Source organism: Pocillopora verrucosa, chromosome 11, assembly GCF_036669915.1.
Source record: "Pocillopora verrucosa isolate sample1 chromosome 11, ASM3666991v2, whole genome shotgun sequence".
NCBI lineage: Eukaryota > Metazoa > Cnidaria > Anthozoa > Scleractinia > Pocilloporidae > Pocillopora > Pocillopora verrucosa.
In genome coordinates, this window is record NC_089322.1 from 7827944 (window position 1) to 7854193 (window position 26250).

At 36.7% G+C, this 26250-nt stretch overlaps 1 protein-coding gene across 1 annotated transcript in view; it reads left to right on the plus strand.

Moving 5' to 3' along the window:
* Window positions 1-10478: 10478 nt before the first annotated feature.
* Window positions 10479-26250, plus strand: part of LOC131774933 (cadherin EGF LAG seven-pass G-type receptor 2) — a 42166-nt gene continuing 26394 nt past the window's right edge. The window contains exons 1-10 of the mRNA XM_066174579.1: window positions 10479-13431; window positions 14672-16285; window positions 17225-17466; window positions 20043-20167; window positions 20974-21260; window positions 22323-22483; window positions 22562-22826; window positions 23526-23807; window positions 25297-25445; window positions 26006-26240. Of these exons, the coding sequence (XP_066030676.1) occupies window positions 10701-13431; window positions 14672-16285; window positions 17225-17466; window positions 20043-20167; window positions 20974-21260; window positions 22323-22483; window positions 22562-22826; window positions 23526-23807; window positions 25297-25445; window positions 26006-26240 (6091 nt within the window). The 5' untranslated portion in view covers window positions 10479-10700. The remainder of the gene's footprint in view (window positions 13432-14671; window positions 16286-17224; window positions 17467-20042; window positions 20168-20973; window positions 21261-22322; window positions 22484-22561; window positions 22827-23525; window positions 23808-25296; window positions 25446-26005; window positions 26241-26250) is intronic.

Genomic DNA, 26250 nt, shown 5'->3' on the forward strand with positions numbered 1-26250 from the left:
TTCAAACCAATGCAAAAGCGAAATTAAGTGAGTCCTGAAGGGAGGGTAAAGTAAAGCTATTAATTGAGGTTTAGGATTCAGTGAGTGACCTTGAAACATGGGTTATTTTCCAGGCTGCGACGCAAATCTCGATTTCTTAATGAAGTACAACGCCCCCTTTTTTCTTTTGTCGTTATTAGTGTTGAGCCGGTAGAAAGGATACAAAGTGGCAGTGGCTAGCAGCTTTTTGGTCATGTGATAAGTTAGGAGTAACATCTACATTAAGAAACTGAAGTAGTACTTACTTCCTGATGTTTTCGAGGTGCAGTCCATGAAAAACATTTTAAAAAAACCAATGTACAGGAAAATCACCGGAGAAGAGATGGGAAACACAGAAGGGTGGGAAAAGTATTGAGATATTTCCTATACAGTGCCAGAAAAGCAGGCCCAGTTCGTTTTCCTTTTCAATATACAATCATTGAACGTTGTAAATGCACTATTAATTCTCTTAGTGAATGATGCAGCTGACACAATCTTCCTCAGCGTTTTGTATTAAATTCTTAAACGTCAATATCAACGCCCTAACAGTATGCACTGTTTCAAGCGCTGTTTCAAGCGTTTTGCTTTCTGCTCTTGGGGAGGGGAAACCAATGTAAGCCGTGCTGCCAAAATTTTTTTTTTGGTAACCTGAGAAGATATCAGTTCACCCCGAGCAGGTAGCTGTCGAACCCTTCTTTGACAAAAGTTTCTTTATTAGGTCATGAAATAGTTGCAGAAATTATGAAAAGACAAAAATATTGATAAGCAATTAAAGAAGAGAACACAGAAAATAAATAAATGAATTAAAGATCCAAAAACACTTACGCTGAGCTAATATATCCACGTAGATGATTCGAAAATTGAAAGAAAGAAAACAATCTCAAATTAAAGATATCATTAGAAAACAAGATTTTATTATCGCATTTTCTATTTAAAAAAACAAACAAACAAACGAACAAACAAGAAAAACAAGCAAAAAAGCAGTAACTTAAATGGTCGCTAAAGAAAAGCATCCTATAAAGTCAATAGCAACAACATTCGAAACGACCTTCACTTTCCTCATTCGTTTAGTATTATTGTTATTGTTATCAATAAGTTGATTATTTGGGAAAAGAGAAACAAAACAAAACAAGAAAGGAGAGAGAGGGAGGGATGGCTCTGTTTTTTTAATCTTTTTATATTTGTATCTTGAATTTGTTACCTCAGCCCGTCTTCAATAACAGTTAGTTATCAGCCTAGAGGAAAGGACAACTACATAACAAGAAAACAGTGACAATGAAATAATAAACTTACGGCAATGCCATTCATCTGAATTATCACCACAGTCTTTTTTCCGATTGCAACGTCTCCATCTACTAATACACTTTCCATTTGAACAAGTGAACTCGTAGGTTGCACACTTTCCTATATTATAATAAAAATAATTTAAATTCAAAGCCTGCATATTTACGAAATGAGAATGAACAAACAAAAACAGAAACAATGGATATTCCTTAGTTTCGAAGTCAAAACTTGGTGGTCCGATCATGATGCAACGTTCAGTTTGACGCTCCAGTTATAAACAGTGATAGTAAATAGTAATTAAACTGTTGCTGCTGGCCCTTGGCCTTCCTGTGTCATTCTTTTTTAATTTTTATCATCATTCTTTTTTACTGTTAGATTTATTTTTCCATTTTTCTCTGTCTGAGGGCGTAATATCACGAAGTATTTATTCTGTTTCATTCCTCCTCTTAACACCATCTTTTAATACTTCAAACATCCTCAACATTATATATTATATTTAAAGTTACATGTAAACCAAATAAAAAAACTCAATGACAACTTTGAAGTGTGCATTAAAATTATGACATTAATCTTAAGCCGCAATATACATGGACACGACACACAAATGAATTTAAATAAAGATACTTACGGCCAGCTGATTGGTGAAGGTAAAACATGAAAGAAAAGGAAAAGTTAATCAAATCAGTTTCCATTTAGTATTACGACAATACCACTAGGCTCTATGAACGTTTGCAGCAAAATTGAAATTTCGTTTATTATGAGCGGAAAAAATTTGTTTTAAAGAAGAATTTATTCGCAAGCTCTACATTTAGCAATCAATATCACCTGTGTTGTGACCGTTTCCATTTTCGCCTTTTCGCGGTCAATTAATGCAGTCAGTTAAGGCAATGCCGATGGGTGCATGACTATGTTTCTAGAAGAGCTCTTTTCAAATTATTATACCAACGCTCAATATACTCGAGAAAACTCGAAGTGTTCATTCTTTGCGTGTACACGTAATAATGGTTTGCTTGAAAAGTATATCTTAAAGAGAAGTTTACGTTGCAAAGTACAAATCATCGTTTCTGGTCTCCTAATTAATGCATTTGATTTTTCCGAACGTTAAGATACAATAAGTTCGTCTCGTAGATGACAGTTTATTTCATTCGATTTCCAAGTGACTTTGGTCATCTCAAGAATTGTGTTCATACCATTAAGGATCTTAGTATAAAGATGGCCGAATGTGAAGGCATTCAACCAATAGTCAGTTCAGTTTCGTAAAACTACCTCCGCATATGATATACGTCACAGCTTTTTTTCGCTCTTTAGGAGGTGTTTTTGCAAATGAGGGGTTCTCGGTAAATATAGTTTTTTTCTTCTTTTTGAAAAGAGCGTTAATTTTCCAGTTTAATATTACTTTTCGACAATTCCATTTACGCTTAGCTCATACAAAAAAATAAAGAGATGTTCAAAAGTATAAGTTACCTGTAAGAACCTATGTTTTGAAGGTGTTCTTGCAAATAAGGGCTCTTGGTAAATATAGTTTTTTTCCTTCTTTTTAAAATGATTGCTACTTACCAATTTATTACTACTTTTTGACAACAGCATTTTTACGTTTAGCACTTATGAAAAATAAAGATGTACAAAAGTAGAGGTTACCCATCGACCACAGTACTTACTGCATTTTTCGTCTGATCCATCACTACATTCCCTTTCCTTATTGCAGCGTTGAGACGCATAGATACACTTCTCTTGATTTGCACAAGCAATCTGATCGCCTTGACAAGTAACTAAGAGATGATTAAAAGGAACACACGACCGGTGACAAAACATTGGCACTCATTGTACATTTTTACCAAAAATAGACAAGGAATTACAAGGGCTACTTAACGACTTGCGCACGCGCCGTAAGAATCTAGAACCTCATGATTGGGCAGTTAGCAGCTTACCTTTAGAGACTGCTATTTTGTGATGGACATTGTGCAGTTGCATTTCATCAAAGTCTAAGTTTGATAACCATTAACTTCCACTTTAAATTTTCTTCTGTTCACCGTTATGATTTCATCGAATTCTGTATTTAATAACCTTTTTGTTGGTTTATAGTTTCTGATGGTTTACTTAAAAGCAGCCCGTGCGAATATTTTTTCCCGAAGGCGCCTATGAAGGGAGAGAGAAAGCCTTCCAATTTATTGAAAATCTCACGGAACGATTAGAGTATACAAATTGCCTACATTATACATAATTCAGAAGCTCACTGACCCGTCAGTATGTGATGAGATTTACTTTAACCGTCCTTGTTATTATTACCATCCTTAAAAATATACGTTTATTGTCAGATGAAATTTTTATGGAAACATTTCAAGATGGCGAGTTTTTCGATGAAATATCGCAAATAACAGTGAGGTATGCTGAAATCACGGCGAGCTTAACTGAAATTTAAAGTTCTCTCATTATTTTTTCGAAGTAACGCCAGTATGAGACTTTGGATGGTTTAGACCGGTTGTTACTTAGTACTTAGTGAGTCAGTTCTGTCTAAATTTGGAGATGTGACCAGAAACGGTTCACGAGTTTGATTAGTAACGGGTTAAGTCCTCCAAGATATCCTTCAGATCCAGAAAAGCCTGTTCAGAATAGGGTAGGAATTTGTTATCTATCCATCATGCTAAATTTCTTTTGGTTATAAGGATTCACAAGGAATCACTCTGTTGACTAATAGTTAAACATTACGAAATAGTAGTAGTAACATACTCGCAGATGTGCAGGGGACGGCTATCAGCATCAGCAGTAGAACAACTTGGGGATTCATGACAATCTTCGTAGAAACGAAAAAATTAGTAAATAATAATTGAAATTGATTTTAATGAGTAAATCGTTCTTTTCCGCTGATCGTTGTGCTGCCATGTTAAGCACTCCCACCGATGAAGAAACGATAGGCAGTCCGAGACTGCATGTGGCTACTAATATAGCTACTGATATAGCACAACTTTCAATAGCATTAACAGAAATTGTGGTTACTTTTCATAACCTGCCACAATACACATATTTATGAGTACCCTGTTCCACTAGAGAGAGACAGTTAAAAAATAAATTGACTTTCAACCAATAGTTCAAAGGTAAAAAATAATCATATTAATAATGATGATGATAATGATAGCGGTAGTAATAATAATTTATAGAGGGCTCACTCGAAAACCCAATGGTTCCTCTAGCCTCTAGGCTTCAAAATGATTCAACTATGTTTATTTTGCTTGTTTATTATAATCATTTTTCTTATTTCATTTTAATTTCATTTTTGTGAGAAATAAAGACTTGTTGTTGTTGTAGCAATTATAACAATGATAATAGTGATAATGATGCTAGTATGGTTACAAGGTATTGAGGAACGATCGAAATTACGTTTGAAAACTTGTTGTGCAATTTGATATCTCACCATTAGAACTTGAAATGAAGATTTTATGTTGACATTAGCAGCAATGAAATGTTCTGATATACACAGTGCAGCTCAAAGATAAGGGGACATTGTAAAGAAGTACCATGCGCACGTATCAAGCGACATACGTCGACATACTCGCATAAATACGTGTATGTCCTTCTCGTATGGGCCTTTGTTATTCATTGCTCTACCTGTGCTTTGAGTGGCACTGAGTTGTAGAAAAAAGAGATGGTACTGTGAAAGCGCCGGCTGCTAGCATGAAATGCTAAGTAATTAAGTAATTATGAAAACGTCCATGAGAGTTATCGTGTTAGATATGTCTGTCTTATGATAAAAATATGACTGTTCTTTTTCTTTTTTTTTTCGGTATTTTATTTTGTTGTATTGTAATTTCTGGTCACTTACACCTGTATAATAATATTGTGGCATTTCTAATAAACTTGTAAGGGAGCAAAAAAACGAACACTTTACCTTTCTTGCACTTGGCAGTGATCTGACTCAAAACACTTGTACAATCTGAAAAAGTAAAACATAATCAATTAAGAAATTGGAGTTCGTATCAAACTGAGAAAACTAAAGAATAGAAATTTCATTATTCATAAATACATTTTGATTAACTATGTTACTTGCTCGTCACAGCATTCCTGAAGCCACTTGAAGTGACTTCTGAATAGGCAAGCTTAACGAGAATTTTATCACCAATCTGCTCCTTACAGATACTCATTCCAACAAGGTAAAAGAAACTGAATTCGATAAAAACCGAGACTTCTTGATATGAAATTTGATAGAGCACAGTTCAGCATCAAAAGTTCAACGCGTTTCAAATGAGCAATTACCTTCGATGCAAGGTGTTTTAGAGGGAAACCCTCCGAGAAAATAGATAGTTACTCGCGGGAAAAAGAACGTTCTCTTGAGAAGGAGAAAAAATTAAGTGTTGCCTTTGAAGAAAAGAAAATGATAATAGCCTTTAAGTTATTATTAGTTAGCCGTTTTCTTTAGAACGAGCGGCCAAGAACAAATAACATAAAAATTAACCGAAATGTAATAGCTAATTTAACCGATAGGTGCTGTGAAGAAAAATGTCCAACAAATCTTTTTTTTATACATTCTAGCGCGCGGTGCGTTTCCCGTCCGTTGATAACAATAAGTAAATAATAAAATTTTTCCCCCTCCACTGTTGTCTTGTTTTCTTCCTATTTAATGTACTATTTTAAGACAAAATATTTCAGCAGTTTTTCCTTTTCTTGTCAAGAGGAACATTGGTAAATGTGCGAATATAATTCAGCTATAACGACCACTTAGATCTAGAACTATATAAGCAAAGCTTATTTAACAAGCACTTTATCAGAGATAAAGCATACAGAAGCAAAGTACTCAAAAAAAAATTGGCCCAAAATGCTAAATATACCGAGATAATGATATTAACACAACAACACTCTTATGTCCGTCGAAGTCACCCCGATCAGAATTAGAATCAGTACTTGTATGGTACTAAAAACCATCAGCGAGCTTTAAAATAATTATTTAACAACCGAGTCGAAACAATAGAGATGATGATCATTGGCGATGATCAATTATACACGGCACATCATCAGCAGGTAACAACTGAATTATATAATATTTAGAATAACCATGTTTTCAATGTTCCACACGGTACAAAAATAGCCTAGAAAAAATTACCTTTCTCTAAGATGTTTCTCTGAGAATGAATAGATTCCTGCCGAACAAAGTCGAAAGTCGGCGAATATAAATATTCCTTCCGTGATGTCAAAAACCAAAAAAAAAGGAAGACGGTGCCGTTAACTTTGCATAAAGATGTATTTCAGAATCCAATAATCATTCTCTTTAAATGTTGATGACCTCACCTCGAACAGAGCAAGTAAGAGGGAAAAAAAAATTATAAGCTTGCAACCATCTGGAGAATGCAATTCACTTCTGAATAAACAGGTTTATATAACTAGAATTTTATTATCACTTGGTTCCGTCATGATAATCAATCCAACACGTTAGAAAATTCAGATCGAGAGCAACTGAGGCATCTTATGGTTATTATGAAATTTTTTATAACACTGTTAAGAATAAAACGTTCAAGGCGTTTTAAATGAGCAAACACCTTTGACGCGAATAATTCTGAGGAGAAACCCTCCGTAAAAAATAGATAATTATGAGATAGGTAAACACTGCTCTGTTGGGATAGAAAAGGCGAGAATAACAATAACAATTGAAATAATGACGATGATGATACATGTAAATAACAAAAATACTAATAACCATACTGATAAAATAGACAACGATAATCTATAGAGGGGTAAATTCTCATGTAGCTTTAATGTTTTCGAATACCGTTGCTGATCGGCAAATTAGCATAACATTCTCTTTGTTGATCAAAGATTAGAATCATGACATCAATCATTGTCTCGTTTTGTTTTTCAAGTGTGTATTGATTCGTCTTGCTTTTTCTATAACGTTTCTGTTAATTTTTTTGACAGTCATCATTAATTGGCAAGCGTTTATTTGCGATCAAGCGGCCACCGAAAAAATGAAATTTTAACGCCCACAATGCAAATGAACCAAAATAGATAAAAAGTTTACTCCACCGACAGGCGCCGAGAAGAAAAATGTCCAACATATATAGTCTCCTATATAAATATGTATACTAAGGCACTGTTTGTTTCCATCTCTTGGCGACAAAAAGGGACACAGTAGAATTTCAAAATGTTTCTTATTTTATTTTCCCTTTTTTTCTTTTTTTCTATTTTCTTATGATGTACTGTCTTTTAAGACAAAAATGCTTCCTTCGTTTCTATTTTTTTCAAGAAGAGAATCGCGTGAGCGTGCGGATGTAATATGTTGGCTGGCTTACTCTCAGGAAAGATAATAGGCAAACAGGGGTGGGCTGGGGGGAGGTTAAACCTTTAGCTTTCAAGATCTGATTGAAAATTCTCCCCTCTTTGTGCTACACATTTCCTTTTCAATTGGATACAAGACTTTGATGTTAGATCAAGATAACAACCTCTACATGATAAGTTTGAATATTCTCATCACCTGTCTGCTGAATAATGTATGGATATCATAGGAAGAAGATTCATAGCGATCACCACTGGGAGTGAAAGGCTAACCAATCCCACTTCCCTTGAGAACAATTTTAAAAGGAATAATAATTATGAAAAGAGAAGAAAAACAATATCTCTTGGCAATAAATGTAATCTAAACGCCCACCGAGTGACGCATGTAGAAATTTTTTTCATGGTGTACGGAACATCTTTCGAAGGAAGAAAAACACTCAATTGAAGAAACACTGGATTAGTAGAAAGGCTCGAACATATGGAATAATGTAAAAGATAATTTCACTCCACTCCCTCCCTCCCCCCCCCCCCCGATAAAAAAATCAAAAAACCGAAAAAGCAAAGAAAACAAAACAATTAACGCCTTGTTCACAAGGTTGGTAGATAGGAGTGACGGAGACAGAGTGCATCGTTTGGGAGCCATTTTTCTTCGAAAGACCCTGGGAGAAGGGGGAGGATGATAAACAGACTCCAAGTTAGTTTGAAATATCAGTCATGGAACACATTAAATTCTTGCGGTTTAGTACTGCTGTCATATCTATTTTGTCTACGTACTAAAAGGAATCTCTTCGAATAATTCGTGTCAAGCGTGTAACCGATCTTTCAATCATAATATCCGAAAACAATAAATGTGAGATCATTGATTCGATCCGGCGTCAAAGACCGGAAATGAAATAACTGACCGCACTTCATTTTACTGAAGAACTATTGCTCCGGGGTATGCGCGACCGAAGTCAGCAGAAAATTATTTCAAAGAAGACTATTAAAAAAGCAGTCTTGGAACAGTGCAGTTTACTATAACGCCGGTAAATTCCTTTGAAGTTTTATTTTACCCTTTTCGCTTGAAAACATGAAAAATGAGCATTGCTGCTCCTGAACTCTTAGTTTGAATTCTTGGCTGTGCTATCAGAAAATCACAGATGGAAAATTACCGTTTTCATTCAAACTGTATCAGCGTGAAAATTATTCGCGCTATGATATGTATCGCTCTCTTTAAGAATATTTTTTTTCAGAGAATCGCGTTTGAACATCTTGCATTTAACTAAAGAGAAAAAAGCATAGTAAATTGAAACTTTCATAAAGAATTATCCAAAACTTTTGTGATAACCGCACTAAGTTTATCCACCCATGACTCAATTTTACTTTGTCCCACGCTCGTGGCAAGACGAAAACCATCTTTCTTTAAACAGTTAGGCAATTTGAAGAATGGATCTTCGGCGCTGTGTGCGTCTGTTGTTTGTTTGATCACAGAAGCCTAGCCCTGATAGATGAGGTTCACATTTTTATGGGTGACTATACACAAACCTCGTGTTGAAAACTTTTCACCCTCTCAAATTTATGTAAACCTTTGGTAAGAACTTATCAACACAGTTCACTTGACCGAAGACCGTCGGTGCCAGACCAAATTATGCTTTGTGAGTTGCATTGCGCTTAAGGCTCTTGAGTAATTGCCTTAAATTTAAATCAACGTAAGCTCTGTTTTAATTGATTACGGCTTTGATGTCGAGAGTCTCTTGTGATTTTTAAGATATCGCGTAGCAAGTGTAGGCGGATCTGCACTCAACGCCTATACTTGGAGTGACTCGCCGAAGCAGTGCACTTTTCTTTCAAAATAGATCGCTGTCATTTTTTGTAAGATTTCAGGACACATTTTTTTCTAATTTCAAGTTGACAACCCAGTCGCATCAACTTCCTGCCTTAAATATTTACTTCCGAATTCATACCTGTTGGTATCCAGATTTGATTTAATTTCGCCTCATATCGTATTTCTGTCAATCGTTAATTAGCGACTTAATTATTCCTTGAATTTTCCAAGTTTGGAAAGAACAAAAATAATTTCGTTGTTTAATGAGAAGATATACTACGGCTAAGATAAAATCATAGGCAGCCTCAATATCACAGGTTTTTGGATCCTGTCTCTTGTGTTTTATCGTCAACCGATCATTAGCAAGTCTTGACACGTTCAAAGTTACAAACACTTGTAAAGACAACATACCTGACAAAATATTCTAGAAAGTTTTTTCCGCACTGCAAATTTTTGGCACGTCAAGAATTTTAGAGGAAATGTCAGAGTCACGCACGCTACGCTTTCGTTTACAAGTGCAATTTCACTTTGCTAATTATTTGCGATCTTTCATCTAGGGATTGAGCACAAATCAGATGAAGGATGACCCAGGCAAAGGTCTGGTTGCGTTATTGTAATAATAATAGTAATCATGTGCAATAGTAGATATTTTTTATTTTTTGGTTCAGCTGCAAGAATTCGAGACTAACTTCTGAGCTTACGCCAAAGCAATATCATCAAGATATCTCGTGTGACAGGCATCCAATCCTTAATATACAAGTCAGAACATATTGTAAAAAGCAATTTCAATCAATTTTAATTCCACTAAAAAATTTGTAAAATTCCGCGCAAATCTTTTCAATTTTGCGAAAGTACTTTATTTGAACGATGTTTTTGAAAACTTTTCAATATGTCGAAATGAAAGCACTTGCTGTATTGATCACACGGTGAGCCTCTAGTTCTTCTTTTGTTTGCAAATAAATCACACAAGAATGCTTGTGGAAAATCAAATAGTTTTATTTGTCATGCAAACCTTGGGTTCAATAACTCGCGCGGCTACAGAAAGTGATCACGTGAGTGCGAGGAAGCCAATTAGCTGCTGAAATAATTGAAACTTGTCAGTCAAACAAAATTAGACCTCTTGCCGACACTCGAGCAAACTAACCGTAAAGATCAAAGGTATTTCAAAGCTGGTGTGCTCTAAGATGAGCGCTCTATCCAATCTTGGGCCGTGTTTATGGAAAAGTGAAATAGCGAGTGTTGTTCATTTACGTATGCTGAAGGAAGAACTGGAGATTTTCAACTTCGCTCATGAAAAGCGCTTATTTTAACACGGTGTCAACAGACTCACCGCCAAATGGCTTGTTTCGACCGCTTATCATTGGGTTTTCTTTTACACTTGTGCCTGTGGCTTTTTCATCAAGTGGACGGCACCGTTATTAATATTTATTCATCGTTAGAGCCGTATAGTATTTTAGCTAATTTAAGTAGACCGGGATGGACGAATTACACGCTTGAAGCATCGAACCCCGACGAACACACGACTCTTCAAATTCTGTCTATTGATTCAACAAACGGATTATTGCGAATGATTCGCAAGCCAGACTGCACATCTCTACAGCTTAATCCGTTTAATATTTATGTATCGTCGAATTCCATTTTTAATTCAGCAGTGAGGACTCTAAGACCTCTGACCGTGACAATTTTTGGAAAAAACTGCTTTAGAAAGCTTCAGAGAAAAGTGTCTTGGACCGCTCCAGTCGGAACGCGTGTGCTTCGATTGAAAGACTTCATTCACGAAGAAGATCCTGCGTCGCTAAGGCTTAGAGATACACCATGGAGAAAGTATTTCAGATTCGACGCCAAATCCGATTATTTGGTGCTTCGAAAATCGTTACTTGGACTTCAAGAAAACACTCTGGTAGTGGAGTTGGCATTTCCGGTTGGTTCTGAGAATGCGAGTGGAAATAAACAAGTTCTTGTAGCGCGACTTGAGTTGTTTATCGATAAAAACGCAAACAATTTTGCCAAGAAGGTACGCCGATTTCGTCGTCGACCACAGAAAACAGCTCCCCGTTTCTCCAGCTCTCAGTTAATAGCTAAGGTTAGAGAAAATGGTCCCGTAGGAACAAGCGTTATTACGATTCAAGCACAAGATACGAACAATGGGTACGCTGGGAAAATTAAATACTCGATGGAAGCGTCCCAGAATTTACTCAGTCAGTCGTTCTTTGGGATCGATCCTAACACGGGATTAATAAAAACTTCAGCTTCTTTAGATCGTGAAAAGATGCCGACGCACTATTTTCGTATCAAAGCCGAATACGAACAAGAAAGATCGTTGTATGCTGAAGCAGATCTGACCATCTATGTCGATGATGTAAACGACAACGCGCCGAACTTCGAATCATCCTCCTACAGCAAAGTCATACCAGAGGATATTTTTATCGGAGAGACGGTCCTTGATGTGCGGGCACGCGATTTAGATACAGGTTCCAATGCAGATATCCGTTACAACATCATTAATAATAGTGGTGTTAACAGTGCATTTGCAATTGGTCAAAGTAGTGGTTCAATAACTGTAGACAAACATCTGGATCGAGAAACTGTACAGCAATACTCCCTTACTGTCCAGGCAAGTGATAGTGCATCCCCTCCTAAAACAGACCAGGCCACTGTGCGAATTACTGTTACTGATGTCAATGACTGTGTTCCTCAGTTTTTAAAGAGAGAATACTCCAAAAAGATTCCTGAAAACATCAAAACAGGGGAGCTAGTTTTGACTGTAAGTGCATCAGATGAGGACCTTGGCACCAATGGTGAAGTCACCTACAGTTTTAGCAGTGGTAATGACCAGGAACTTTTTTCTATCAATCATCTTAATGGTCAGATCAAAGTAAACAAGAAACTTGATTATGAGTACATTCCAGTGCATACACTTTTTGTGATGGCTCAAGACAAAGGTGAATCGCCAAATTACAACGAAACCTCAGTGGAGATATACCTTATTGATGTCAATGACAATGCACCTCAGTTTGTGAATTCTGATTTTCAAGAAATGGTCTCGGAACGTGAGAGTGTAGGACACACCTTTACTCGTGTTACTGCATTTGACGCAGATGATGGTACAAACCAACAGATCATTTACAGTTTAGTGGAGTCCAATTTACCATTCGGTATTAACAGCCAAACTGGGGACTTGTACCTTACCAGAAAATTAGACAGAGAGACAGTGAATCAATATGTATTTCACGTCAAGGCTGAAGATAAGGGCAGGCCCCCTATGAGCAGCCAAACTAAAGTGACTGTCAATGTGGGAGACATAAATGACAATCCTCCAAGATTTTCAAAATCCATTTATTTTGGATCAGTGGAGGAGAATGCTCGATTTGGAACAACCATTGTTCAGGTGACAGCTACCGACCCTGACCTTGGGCAGACTACCATCTTTTACAGTCTCCAGATGTCTATCCCTAGTCAAAGACGATGCTTTCGAATTTCTGGTAATGGTGTTATAACATTATCATGTAGACTGGACTTTAGCAAGACTAGATTCTACTCGTTAACAGTAAAAGCTAGAGACAGTCAATTGGAAAGCTCTGCAGGCGTGCGCATTAATGTAACTGATTCTAACACTCACAAGCCCAGTTTCCAACAACGTATTTATAGACAAAGGATCAGTGAGGCTACCGCAGTTGGTGGAAGGGTTCTTATTGTCAAGGCAACTGATGGTGACCAAGGATTGAATGCTAAACTGACCTATGCAATTGAACAATCTCTGCAAAACTTTAAAATCAATTCTAAAACTGGCGAGATTACTGTGTTGAGCCTTTTAGATCGTGAAACAACTTCACAGTACAGGTTTGAAGTGAGTGCAACTGATCATGGTAATCCACCATTTAAAGGAACTGCTAATGTACATATTACAGTAACAGATGTAAATGACAACAAACCAAGATTTTTACAGTCCAACTATGAAAAATCCATTCTGGAAAGTGTACGGCCTGGAACACGAGTTTTGGAAGTCTCTGCAGTTGATGATGATGAGGGTTCAAATAAAGCCATTATCTACTCATTTGCAAAAAATGGTAAATATATCTAATTTACTGTTTGATATTTCATCATGAGTTACATGCATAATTAACCCTCAAATAGGGTAATTTAGTCTTATCAACTGAGCTGGTAACATAAATTGGCCACCATAAAGAGTATAAAGCTGATGTTTCGAGTGTTAGCCCATTGTCATGGCTCTGAGAAAGGGCCAAGGCTTGAAACATTAGCTTTGTAATTCTTTAAGGTGGCCAATCTGTATGTAATCAACTTAGTTGATTACGTTATCAACTTAGTTGATAATAATGAATTACCCTGTTAGAATCCTCCACCAATGCAGCGCCATAGTTTCTTTAGAAACTTACCTCTCTTAACCCCCAAATGCTTGCATGTAATGCATATAGACAGAATCTGTCCAATAACATATTTCAATTTCAGGTGTTCATTTGTATTTCCCTGTTGTTTTGTAGACATTTATAGCTTAGTAATCCCTATCCCTTTGCTGCTTAACATCAGTATACAAGTTCTCCATACTGTTCTCTATACATTTTCAACCAACAAGGAAAATTTGTAGAACAATGAAGAGTTTCTTGGGTTTATGATCATTTCCTTTTTTCTCATGACCTCAATGTTTGATCCAGAGGTAAAACTGTTGGGAGTAATTAGATGTTTATCATTCTTAGGGATTAAAGGGTTAAAGATGTAAAAACTGTTGCTTTTTTTTTTTACAACATTCCAAATCTTTTTTACTTAAAATTCATGTTAAGCTACACTGTCTAACACTGGTGCATGTCTAAAATTTGTTAACATGTTTTAGCAAGAGTGGGTGAAGAAAAATCTAATCAGTGACACTCTTGGCTGCTTCTTGTGCAACTATTTTTTTGTTCTATTTACATTTTGACATCTGCTGTGATCTGAACAGACCCATGGCAACATTGAATGTGTTTGTTTTTACATAATAATAAAAGAACAATGTTGTTGGCCCTCTACAGCCTAACATCAGTATGCATATTCTCCATACTGTTGTTTATACATTTCCTTAGGTGCTGATAAGGAGAATTTGATAAACCATCAAGAGCTTCTCTTGTTTATGATCATTTCCTTTATTCTTGTGACCTTAATGTGTGATTCTGGGGGATATTTTAAGGAGAAATTAGATGTTAGTCACTCCTAGGGGTTAAAGGGTTGATAGGTTTCAAGTATTGATTAAGCCATTTATGATTGTGTTCCTATTAATATTTTTGGTTGTTGTTGTTGTATTTTTCAATACTCATTTAGGTGATGGAGGTGGTGCTTTTCAAATTGACAGCAATCAGGGAGTTATCAGAACTTTGCTGTCACTTGATCGTGAAACAATTCCCGAATATGAACTGACTGTGGTTGCTGCTGACAAAGGCAGACCATCAATGAAATCAACCGTGAAAGTCAAGATAACATTGGAAGATGTTCGTGACAGTAAACCGAAATTTGAAAAAGATCCGTATGTAGTGTTTCTTGATGAAGATGTGAGAATGCGTTCCAATGTGGTCACCGTTAAAGCAGTGTCCCAAGACCTTGTTCAAGGTGGTGAGATTTTTTACAGCATTGTGTCTGGCAATGATCCATTAACATTTGTCATTCAGAGAAATGGTGTGATTATGACCAAGAGATTGTTAGATTATGAAACAATACCTGAGTATATTCTAAAGGTGCGGGCAACATCATCGCCATTCTTTGTTGAAACAATTGTCAATGTGACACTGAAAGATGTAAATGATAACTCGCCTGTACTTCAGGATTTCTTTGTTGTCATAAATGTTCAAGACGAAAGCTCTACTACGCCGCCAAAGTTTAAAATACCTGCATATGACCCTGATGTTTCTGACCGTCTTACATATGAAATCAGTGAAATATCACAAGGAGATTGGGACATGTCTTTGAACAGAACGACAGGTTATCTTGAGGTCAATCCCAAAGTCTTAGTCAACACGTTAGTAAGGCCAGTCCAACTTAAGGTTAGAGTTTCTGATGGAAGGAATAGCCTTCCCGCCAATGGTAAAATTTTTGCAACATTGGTGACACCTCAAATGCTCAACAACAGCTTTACCCTGGATGTCCATGATGTCACTATCAAAGAATTCTTTGATAAATCCTATGAGGGTCTTGTGAGGGGAATTGCTTCTGCTGTGAATTGTGAGGACTACCAGGTCAGATTGTTTAATATAGAATCAAGGATAATCAAGGCAAAGTCACCACTTGAGGATGATATTTCTAATCTCAAGCTCTGGGCGGCTGTTTATAAAAATGATCGCTTTAGCTTTTATAGCCCTTTGTATGTGAGAGACATGGTGTACATAAATATGGTACAGATTTCCAAAATGGCAAAAGTCACTCTCCTTCCTTTCAAAGATGGCTTGTGCGTTGATGAAATATGCAACCTACCAACATCCAGAAAGAGCTGCTTGTCACACACTGATTATACTGACAAATCCAACACCTACAGCTCATTGAAGGTGGTATTCCGCTCAGTTGGAGTGCAAACTAATTACAGATGCCCCTGTGCTACTGACTATCGAGGAGAAAGTTGTGACACAGGTTTAAACTTGTGCTACTCCAATCCTTGTGGAAACAATGGGAAGTGTGTGAGTGTAGAGGAAGGCTACTCTTGTATATGCAATCCAGGAAGAACTGGTATAAACTGTGAGATTGACATGTCAAAGAGCAAGTGTCCTACAGACTCAAAAGCGACAGAAAATCATCTAAATGCAAATCCATGCCGTAGTGATGGTGGTTGTAAAAATGTTCTTGAAAGCGGGTTCACCTGTCAGTGCAAAGATCCGAGTGAAGTTGATGGGTCACTGTGCCAACTGACAACGCGCAGTTTTGAAAAAGGATCATTTGTTGCCTTTCCAGGTAAGGATTTATTTGTAGTTACATGTACTATAAATCCTAGAATAAGCTCTTCTACTTTACTTTAGTAAGCACCCCTTTTAAAACTTGCCACCTCTGCATGACTGCATTCTTTTTTACTGAATTTGACTGAATTTCACACTGTATTGAGGATGGAAGAAAAACTTACAGAATTAAGACACAATGAATTTTTGAATGTTGAGATTTTGTACAATCGCTCAAAGTTTAAAGTTAAGTGCTGGTCTTGTGCAACAAATAGATTATTAATATAGGAGATGGCTTGTAATCAAACAAATTAGTCACATATACTATGTTAGGGGGCAGTGCATTCCAATCCAGGTGAACACTTCCACCTTGTATTGGAGGAAAGAATTTTTCATGTGGTTTTTTCATGTGTTTAACCCTTTTACTCCCAGATCTCTAAAGTAATTCTCCTTACTGTCTGCTGTACAGTTCTCATGATGTTAGTTTGGCGAATTCAGTATTGAATCAACTAACAATTGCCCAACTGATATTACTCTTTATTCTTATCACTTATCTTCCTGACATTGTATTGATATTGAAATGAGAAATTCTGTCTTGGTCACTCTTGGGAGTTTAAGGGTTTAAGCTATTAGTGTTCCACCCTTCATGTAGCTCCTTCTAAAAGGTAATTTTATATTAACCCTTTTCACCCAAACATCAGTACCCATATTCTCTGTACTGTTCTCTGTACATTTCCTTAATTACTGACAAGGAGACTTAATGTACAACAATCAAGAGCTTCCTCAGCTGGTGATCTTTTCCTTTATTCTAGTGACTTAAATGTGTGATTTAGGGGTGATATTGTAAGGAGAAATTAGATGCTAGTCACTCTTAGGCGTTAAAGGGTTGTTACCCAATGGCACTGTTTGTAGTTTGTTTTGGGATGATGATGATGATGATGACTTTATTTTTTCCTAGCATTGAAACAAAGATGGCGTTTACACATACAGATGGAGTTTACCACCACTGAGCACAGTGGGCTTTTGCTCTTCAATGGACGGTATGATGGAAAACACGACTTTATTGCAATGGAAGTGTGGCAAGGACAAGTTCGGTTCAGGTTTTCACTGTTTTCCCACGAAGTCATTGTTACATCAAATGTAAATGGTGGTGTCATTGATGGCAATTGGCATAAAGTAGAAGTGGCATTTCAGAACAGGGTAAGAATTTTTTTGGAAAAATATTTCCAATGTAAATACCATATAATTCATGAATGTGAATTACAATTTATTTAATCACGAACCTTCTACACTATGTGGGTCTCCTGCTCAGTTAACCCTTAAACTCCCAAGATCTGAGTGTCAGTTCTCTCCTCTAGCTGTTGTACATTTTTTTAAAATTAGTTTTGAGAATCTGGTGGTATCAGATCAAGATAACAACTTTGAGTATTCTCATTACCTGTGTAATGGATAAGGTTTGGTTATCATTATTACATGTTAGTTACTTCTGGGAGTTGAGGGGTGAAGGAGGCAATGAGAAATTCAATTTATTTTGTGTTACAGTCTGTAGATTTTTTTTCTGGTATTTTACAATTTGCAAAGTTCTGAACTAGATGTTACTCTAAATTCATAAACTATTTCAAACTGAAACCTACAGGTGAAGTGTAAAACTACAGATTGAAGCTTTTCTAGAGCAAGATTCATGTGGTGGTTTCAATATGTTAATGAGTGTCCTGTGGTTTTGTTGCTTAAACTTTTTTACTCTTAAGGTGACATGTATTTTTGGTGGCCAATAACCTGTAAACAGCTGCTGTATAATTTGAGGGTAAATATGTCAACTTCAGTTGTAAAGATTCAAGTGTCAAGGGTCACCTCTCAAACATATCTGACCACTCATGTTACCCCGATATTTGCTGGTTGCACAAGTATGTGTTAGGTTCCTCAATATCAGAAAAATGGGCAAAAATTGTTTTCTTTGTGGAATTGTTTAATGATTTGAAGAGTGCAGTTTTGGAGTGGTGTATGTTACACAATACTTTTCATTTGACATTCCTTACAATGTACAAATTCCAATCATTTAAATTGATCAGAGAGCCTTATCTCTTGGAGCTAAAAATTGTTTTTTTAAGGAACAATTTCATGAAATCACACACTCAATCTGGGTTAAATTTTGCTACATGGAAGCCAAAACCTGATAAAAATCTAAAACGTATGTTTTTCATCAGTGATTAAACAAACCACCCAAAAGACATGATCAACTTTGGGAGTATCTGCTTCTCAGTGCTAATATTTTGATAGATATTACTGGACTATTTTATAGAGCATCTCAATTAGGGTAAAACTCTAAACTTCAAGAAAGTTTTCATGAAAAACAACACTTGCCTGTTTTTCCTCTTGATCATCCATTAAAAAAACAACTCCACTCAAGACAAAAACAAAAAAAACAAACTTGAAATTTTCATATGAAAACAACTACTACCTTCATTGATAACCTCTGAACTTAAAGAAAGTCAAAACATAAAGGAATGAAGATAAATATTTCCTTCTCAGATCAATAATCCAAAAATCATTTTGGAAGTATCACAGCTTCTTCAGAGCAACAAGCTTTTTAAGTCTAGAAAAAAAAACAAACAGAACTCCTGCAGTGACAAGCAATTCAAAATTTCAACCTGGCACAGCTATGAGAAAAAACTTAGCATTGAAACATGCATGAACATGCACAACATGTGCCAAGATAACCTGTGTATACAAATGAACAAATTGACTACATAAGGTTAAATTCTCTCTATATATTGGGGAGAATTTGAAGTTCCTTGTTTGCCATTGGAATAGCGCTGAGTGGTTTGCAATGAGAATGTATGACCTTTAAGTAATTCATTGTATTCTTTCAAAAGTAATCACAAGTTGAAGTATAATTTGCATTGTTTAAAAAAATGAAGAGATCATGGGAAAATAATGGGCATCACACAACAAAAAGTCTGAACTTGTGAGAAAATACTAAAATATATCAATCCCTTTTGAATGTTGTTGATACTGAATTTTTAACTTAGAAAAAAGAAAAAAAAAAGACTTTGGAATTATTTCTCTTCCGGTGTAGGCATGGCAATTACTGGTAGAAACCAAATAATTTGAGGCTGATAAGGGAGAGCCATATTCCAAAACTGCATCACTGTAGATGTAATATCTTGTTGAAATAACAGTTGTTATTATGTTAAAGAATGTAAATGAATATATTGTCAGATAATTCTACAAATTGGCTAAACAAATGATCTGATTTCAAATGCCTGAAGGATAACTCAATAAATATCTTAACCTTTTTGCTCTTAATTCAGTAAGTAGCTTTTATGAGATGAACCCTTTAACTATTAGAAGTGATTAACATGTAACTTCTCCCTGTGGTATTCATACATAATTCTGCAAACAGGTAATAAGAATACTCAGACTTATCAGTTAATGTTGTCTTCTTGATCTAACACCAAATCCTTGTAACTACATGTAATTTAAAAGGGAATGTGTAACAGCAAGAGGAGAGAATTAACAATCACATCTTAGGAATTAGAGGGTAAACTGCTATGTACATATATTGGAAGGATTTAAGGGTTGTGACCCTTTCATTAAGCAACACTTTCACCTTTAACTCCCTGTTACAATCCATTATCCAAAGTTATGTTGTGTTTTACTTTGCTGATCTCAGAGTGAGTCTGCTTTGTACTGAAAAAATTTAATTCATACAAGGATTAGTAACCCTTTTTCAAGATGTTTTTTACCCAGTAGATCATTTTTTTTCTTTTTTTCAGACTGGCATTATCATTGTTGATGACTGTAAACTTGCAGTGGCAGTGAATTTTGGGACCAAAGCTGCCTCCTTCCCATGTGCTGCAGCACAGCAACTTCAAATTAAAGATGAATCTGAAAATTACAGGTACATTTTTATGTAAATGCACACCATCAGAGAGTCAGAGTGGCTGAGTGCTCAGGGTGCTGGCCTGGTGCCTAGGGTGCTGGTCAGGTGCTTAGGGGACTGTCCAAGTGCTTAGGGCACTGGACTTGTAATCCAGTGGTCCCAGGTTGTAGTTCTCCACTCAGCTACTTACTGGATTTGTTTTCAGTTGCCCTGAGTTCCACTCGTTGGCTTTGCTCTGTTTAAAGCTAATTTGTCTGCCTTTTGTTTGTTGGGGTTCTTAAAAACTGTGTTGATGTTTATTTACTATGTTTATTTCCAATTTGTTTGAATTAGTTATTTCTTAAATTTATAAGAGAATTGAGAATAGAGAAATATATCATACGAACTGATAATAGTGTTATTATTAATATTATTAATTGTTATTATTATTATTATTATTATTATTATTATCATCATCAGAGCTTTAGGTATTTATAAGCGGGTTAATATTTGCAATAATTTTAGTATAGTGGGTGACCTTTATGGTAAGATGTTTTTGACATTTTTTTTGATCCAAGCAGTGACTTTTTTTGTCAGATTACTAATGTCAAACTGCAATTGGAGCTCTCATTTCTGGGAGTCAAAGGGTCAACTGTAATCTTGAGGGCTAGAACTTCCTGATCACTGCACTTTGATCACAAGTGTACACTTTTTGCACTACTTGTCCTATACATAATTCTACTTACTTTTTAAATTCTCAAAATCATGTATGGAATGTTTTCGTGTTGGGAATAAAAAGCGAACTGCAAATAGCAACAATGTGATCTTTTTTTTTTCTTTTCTAGCTCCTTGGATCTGACAGGCCCTCTTCTTCTCGGGGGGCTCGTGCAGCTACCAGTTAAATTCCCAGTCCTCTACAAACATTTTACTGGCTGCATCAGGAATGTTTACATCGATCACAAGTTCTTGGACCTCAGTCAGCCATTGTACAACAACGGAACCAGTGCTAAATGTAAAGCAATGGGCAACACGTGCGCATATAAACCTTGCGAGCGAGGCACGTGTTTTAACATACTTGGTTCTCGCCGGTGTGACTGTCCCACTGGGTATGATGGAAGTCGCTGTGAAACAGGTATTGAATTTTTTTTTTTGCAGATATGTAAGTGATCTTTCCTCTCGCACTTACTTTAGTTTGAAGCGTTCGGAAGAGTACGGAATCTTTTCAAATGCTTAGTATCTAAGATGCAGACAACAGTTCATGAGTTGTACATGATAAAGGACACCTTATGAGCATTTAAATGTATGCGATTCCTTGTTATGAGAAATATATAGTCGAGTTTATCGGATTTAGTGGATCTTCAATTAATAAATGCACGTACTTAATCACCGGTATTTTCGCCTTGAATTATCGATCCATACCAGATTTTGACCCAACAGTTCTGAGAAAAGAGCGAAAAATCAGTTTTACTGTACATCTGACGAAGATCTGCCGGTTTCAAAAACCCTGTGAACAATCCTCAGAGTTGAAAGATTCTCTTCCTTAACGATAAGGACCAAGTTCCTCAAATACTGTCTTCTGTTGTGTCAGCAATTTCTGTTTCTTAACCCTTTCACTGCCAAGATATAATTGTTAATTCTCCTTACTGTCTGTCATACAATTCTTATGATGTTAGTTCTGAGAATTTAGTATTGGATCAATTAATAACTCTCTAATTGATATTTTTCTTTATTCTCGTCACTTGTCTGCTTGATATTGTTTTGATATTGTAAGGAGAAATTATATCTTGGTCATTTATGGTAGGTAAAAGGTTGATGTAACTCGGGTTAATTAATTTCCTAAACCCTTTACCTCCCCGATCAAATTTGTAATTCTCCTCACTGTCAACCATACAATGCTTACAATGTTAGTTCAGAGAATTTAGCATTGGATCTACTAATTATTCCCAAACTGATGTTTTTCTTTATCTTCATCGCTTATCTGGTCGATATCGTATTAATATTGTAAGGAGAAATACTGTCTTGGTCACTCATGGGAGTTTAAGGGTTAAATTGAGGAGAAATTATCCAGGCCTCCAGTTAGCGTTGATTTTCTGGGAGTCGCGTTACCCTAAAATACCCCAACTAAGGAGAACATCAATTTCTTATCACGGGTTCTTATATGGATACCATTCATACAAACTTCCTTGTTTAACAGGTGTGAAATACACTAAGAGATTCTTAGGACAGAGTTTTATGAGGGTGCCTGCCAACTCAAGGGTCAATCTTCCGTGGAGTGTTTCAATGAGATTCCGCACAGCCAAGCCTTCGGGAACTCTGCTTGAAACCTCTTTTTCGTCATCATCTTCGGTGTTAGAGGTAAGTTATGTAAATCAAGGTACATGTTTTAAAAGTCATTGAACATTCTTATACTTGTGAACTTCGTTGCTATTTCAGTTGGTTGATGGTAAACTGTCGTACAACTACAAAGGGCTGTTAGTTCTCCAATTGCCTCACATAGCCGTGAATGATACCCAGTGGCATCACATCGAGATCCTCTGGACAGATTCTTCCCTTAACATAACAATGGACTACATCTACAAAGTTTCTGCAGATGCATCCAGTGGAAAAGACCTTGGAGTTGTCAGACAGTTTTTCATGGGAGCGAGGAAGAATTCTACCAAGTCTGCAGTGTATGGTGGATTTAGAGGCTGTATACAAGGTATGCTTTTCTAAGCAAATTCCTCTAGTTAAACTGTTAGGCTTATGTTTCTGTAGCCTGTTCTAGGTATTAAATTAGTAGCAATGCACTGATTTCCCTAAGCTTGGAGGAAAAGAAAAGTTGTTTATGAGTATAGGTAATAACATGATTTCGATTGCAATTTGGTGTCAATACGCTCGAGTAAATTTTTCAGTACCACAAAATTGCACGAGCTGTTGGGCGAGTGAAGTTTGTAGTCTTTGAAAAATTTATAAGTGCTTATTACACCAAATTGCAAGATAAATCGTGTTATTACTTGTTAGTTATTTACATGAAGAAACATCACAGAAAGGCAAGACAGACTAAACGTTAGGTTTGGAGCGTTAGTGTGAGTGCGTATGTGCGTGCGCACGTGCGTGTACGTGTGCGAGCAGGTGGGTACAAGCGCGTGCATGTGTGTTCGTGCGTGCTTGTTTATGTAGTAAGCGTTGGAACTGTGCTTTTGGAGTGAGCATGGTAATAGTGGATGTATGAATATTAGGCCATTTCCGACCCCTTTTTCGTGAAAATAGCTTCGTTTGCAAAATAATTTCTTTTCCTATGAGGAGCATCGTATCTGGGCTCGTTTTAAAACAGAGGCTATGGGCCTTTCGGAAATGGTCCAACTCGGTTACCCGTTTATACGAGGAGACACTAACCTCTCTCTTTCCATATCTGTAGGGGTTTTTGTCGGAAGCACTGAGATCAACATGAACTCTGGAGTCAATCACAAAACAACATCTGTTTGTGAAGAGAAAATGGGAAGCCACTGCTCATCGAACCCTTGTCCAGACTACAGCACGTGCCAAGAGGAATTCGACTCCTACAAATGCATATGTCCCGTAGGTTACGTTGGTAAACACTGCCTGCGCGTATGTTCTCTTAAGCCATGCCGACATGGCAAATGTGAAAGTACAAACCATGGAAAGGGATTCCGATGTGTTTGTCCTCGACAGTACACTGGTAAGTGGAATTTTTTTTCATTTTTTGTCTTTTTTTTTTTTTTTTTCATTTAAAATCATTCCCTATTGGACACATTTTTTTTGCAATTTGTGGGTACCATTTTAATCCATACAAAGTTGTTATAAATGAAATAAATAAGTAAATAAATGGAGAATAATACATGGGCGCGCGTAGATATGGAATTTCCCTTCGAGAGTTTAACTCGATAGCTCACAAGTGAGATGTGGAGTTGAATATGACAAGAGAAATTTCATATCTACAAGTAACTAGGTATTATTTTGTTTATCATGTAAACACAGTAGCCTTTTACTGACAAGAAAAGTCGACTCTATTAATGAATGAAAATAAAAGGATCGACAATCCCCGAATACAAATCGTAAAGTCCGTTGGCGCACTTAAGATGAGAACATGCGTTGAATCACTACAAAAACAAATAATGGGCCTAATTTTCAATATACAAAATTTTCAGTTATTGAATTGGTCCTTACCGACAGAAGAAATCATTCAGGTACCCGACCAAAATCGGCCTGTGGCAAATCTTCCAGTGGTCGATTTTCGTTTTCAGCCGCGAGAAATGCCATTGCCAAAACCACTAAATACGTAACTTTCGGTTTTTCTTTTCGGTTTTTTTTTTGGTTTTCTTCCCTTTCTAGGAAAGTTTGAACGTCACTTTCTGTAAGCGTCGATACGAATATTTCGGTTTTTAAGCAGAAATAATCCGAAAATATTCTGACAAACGACCTTGGATTGAGAATGGTGAAGGCTTTGCCGTTCATTCATCAACCTGACCGAGTGGCGCGAAAGGCGTGTGACGTGTCAGCAGCTGATTGGCGATATCAAACACACGTGAAAAAATATCATATTTTTTCACGTGTGTTGTTACAGCTTTTCTCAGGGCTGGAAATCCCTTTATAAAATAATTCAAATAGTACTCTGATTGGCCATAAAACCATTTTACATGAGCGTATGTAAACACGGTTTTCGTTCCTCTTTCATTAGTTATTTCATAAAAGAAATGTAAAACGGTTTCCTACGCTTATCTCGTCTTCTCCCAACCTCCCGCGTGTTTACATCAGGGTATGTAAACACAGAAACCATTTTACTTTTCTTCAGTATAATAACGTAGTTTGTATGATAAATACATATACAGCACCCTTTTACTCTTGACGCGAGAGCACCGTTTCGAACGCAAGAACAAAAAAAAACAGAAACAAAAACCTCAGTGCAAAACTGAAAAACAAGATGCGAAAACAAAATGAAAGCAAAGAAGAAAACGAAAACTAAATAAGAGGAACACATAGATATCGTGCTGCTCTAGCAATTTCGCAGTTAGGTTAGCTGAATGATTTGCGGGCGAACTGGTACTGGTGATTAGGCGCGAACTTCCAGTGGGGCGAATTCACCAGTTACCGATATGCAACGCAAATCTCACTGTTGAACTTAAGATTCACTTAAATTTCAAGTTTTAATGGTTTGTATAATTTCTTAGGGGAATTTTGTGAAGTCCGCATGGAGATACCCTGTCGAGATAAGTACTTTGGTGCTTCAAGTATAGGCGTCTGTGGTCCGTGTAAATGTGAAGTGGGGATGAATTTGAGTCCAGTTTGTAACAAGTCTACAGGAGAGTGCTACTGTAATGTAAGTACCACATGGAGGAAGCTTATCAGTTGAACTTTATTTAAACCGTGGAAAGTTTCGAGAGTCTAAACCAGGGGAAAAATCAGAGCAGTTTCTGTTTTTCTATATGAAGTCAGGAGAACGAGGGAAAAATCAATGGGAGAAAAAGCGATAATGCAGAAAACAAATGAACAAATGAAGAAAAAACTCCTTAATCTACCATTATGGACTTAGGCGGGAAAGGAGAATTATTTGCAGTCTGGGGGGGCATAAAGTTTTTTGTGAGTGTGCTTTTACATTTCGTCAAAAAGAACAGGTTTTTATACCGATTTGTTTGCGATTTGCATCATTCTTTATTTGATTGGTATAGGTAACAGGGCTGAAAAGTGCATTGTATGGGCGATGTGTCTGAAAGAAAGCCACTGAATGGTTCCCATGTGGTCTTGCAATTTTCGTCGCCTGTAAACCGCGCCTACTGCTCCAGAATTCAGTTCTGAATCTAATGTGTCTTTCATTTACTTGTTACGCAACTGGAAATCAATGTTTTTTTTAAAATTTTTACTCGTTTTGTTTTTGTCCAGGCAAAGCACTATCGAAAGATTGTAAGCTACACATTCTCGGGTGCCCCTGTGTTTAGTGATGGCTGTTTTAGATGTGACTGTGAAGAGATTGGTAGTACTGGTGATCAGTGTGCTACAGAGAATGGCCAGTGCCCTTGTCTTAAAGGCCGAAGGGGAGGGAAGAATGTGGTCGGAAGGCGTTGTAATCAGTGCGAAGACAAACAGGGTCAGATTGTGAGCGGTAGAGGCTGTGTGGGTAAGTGAGA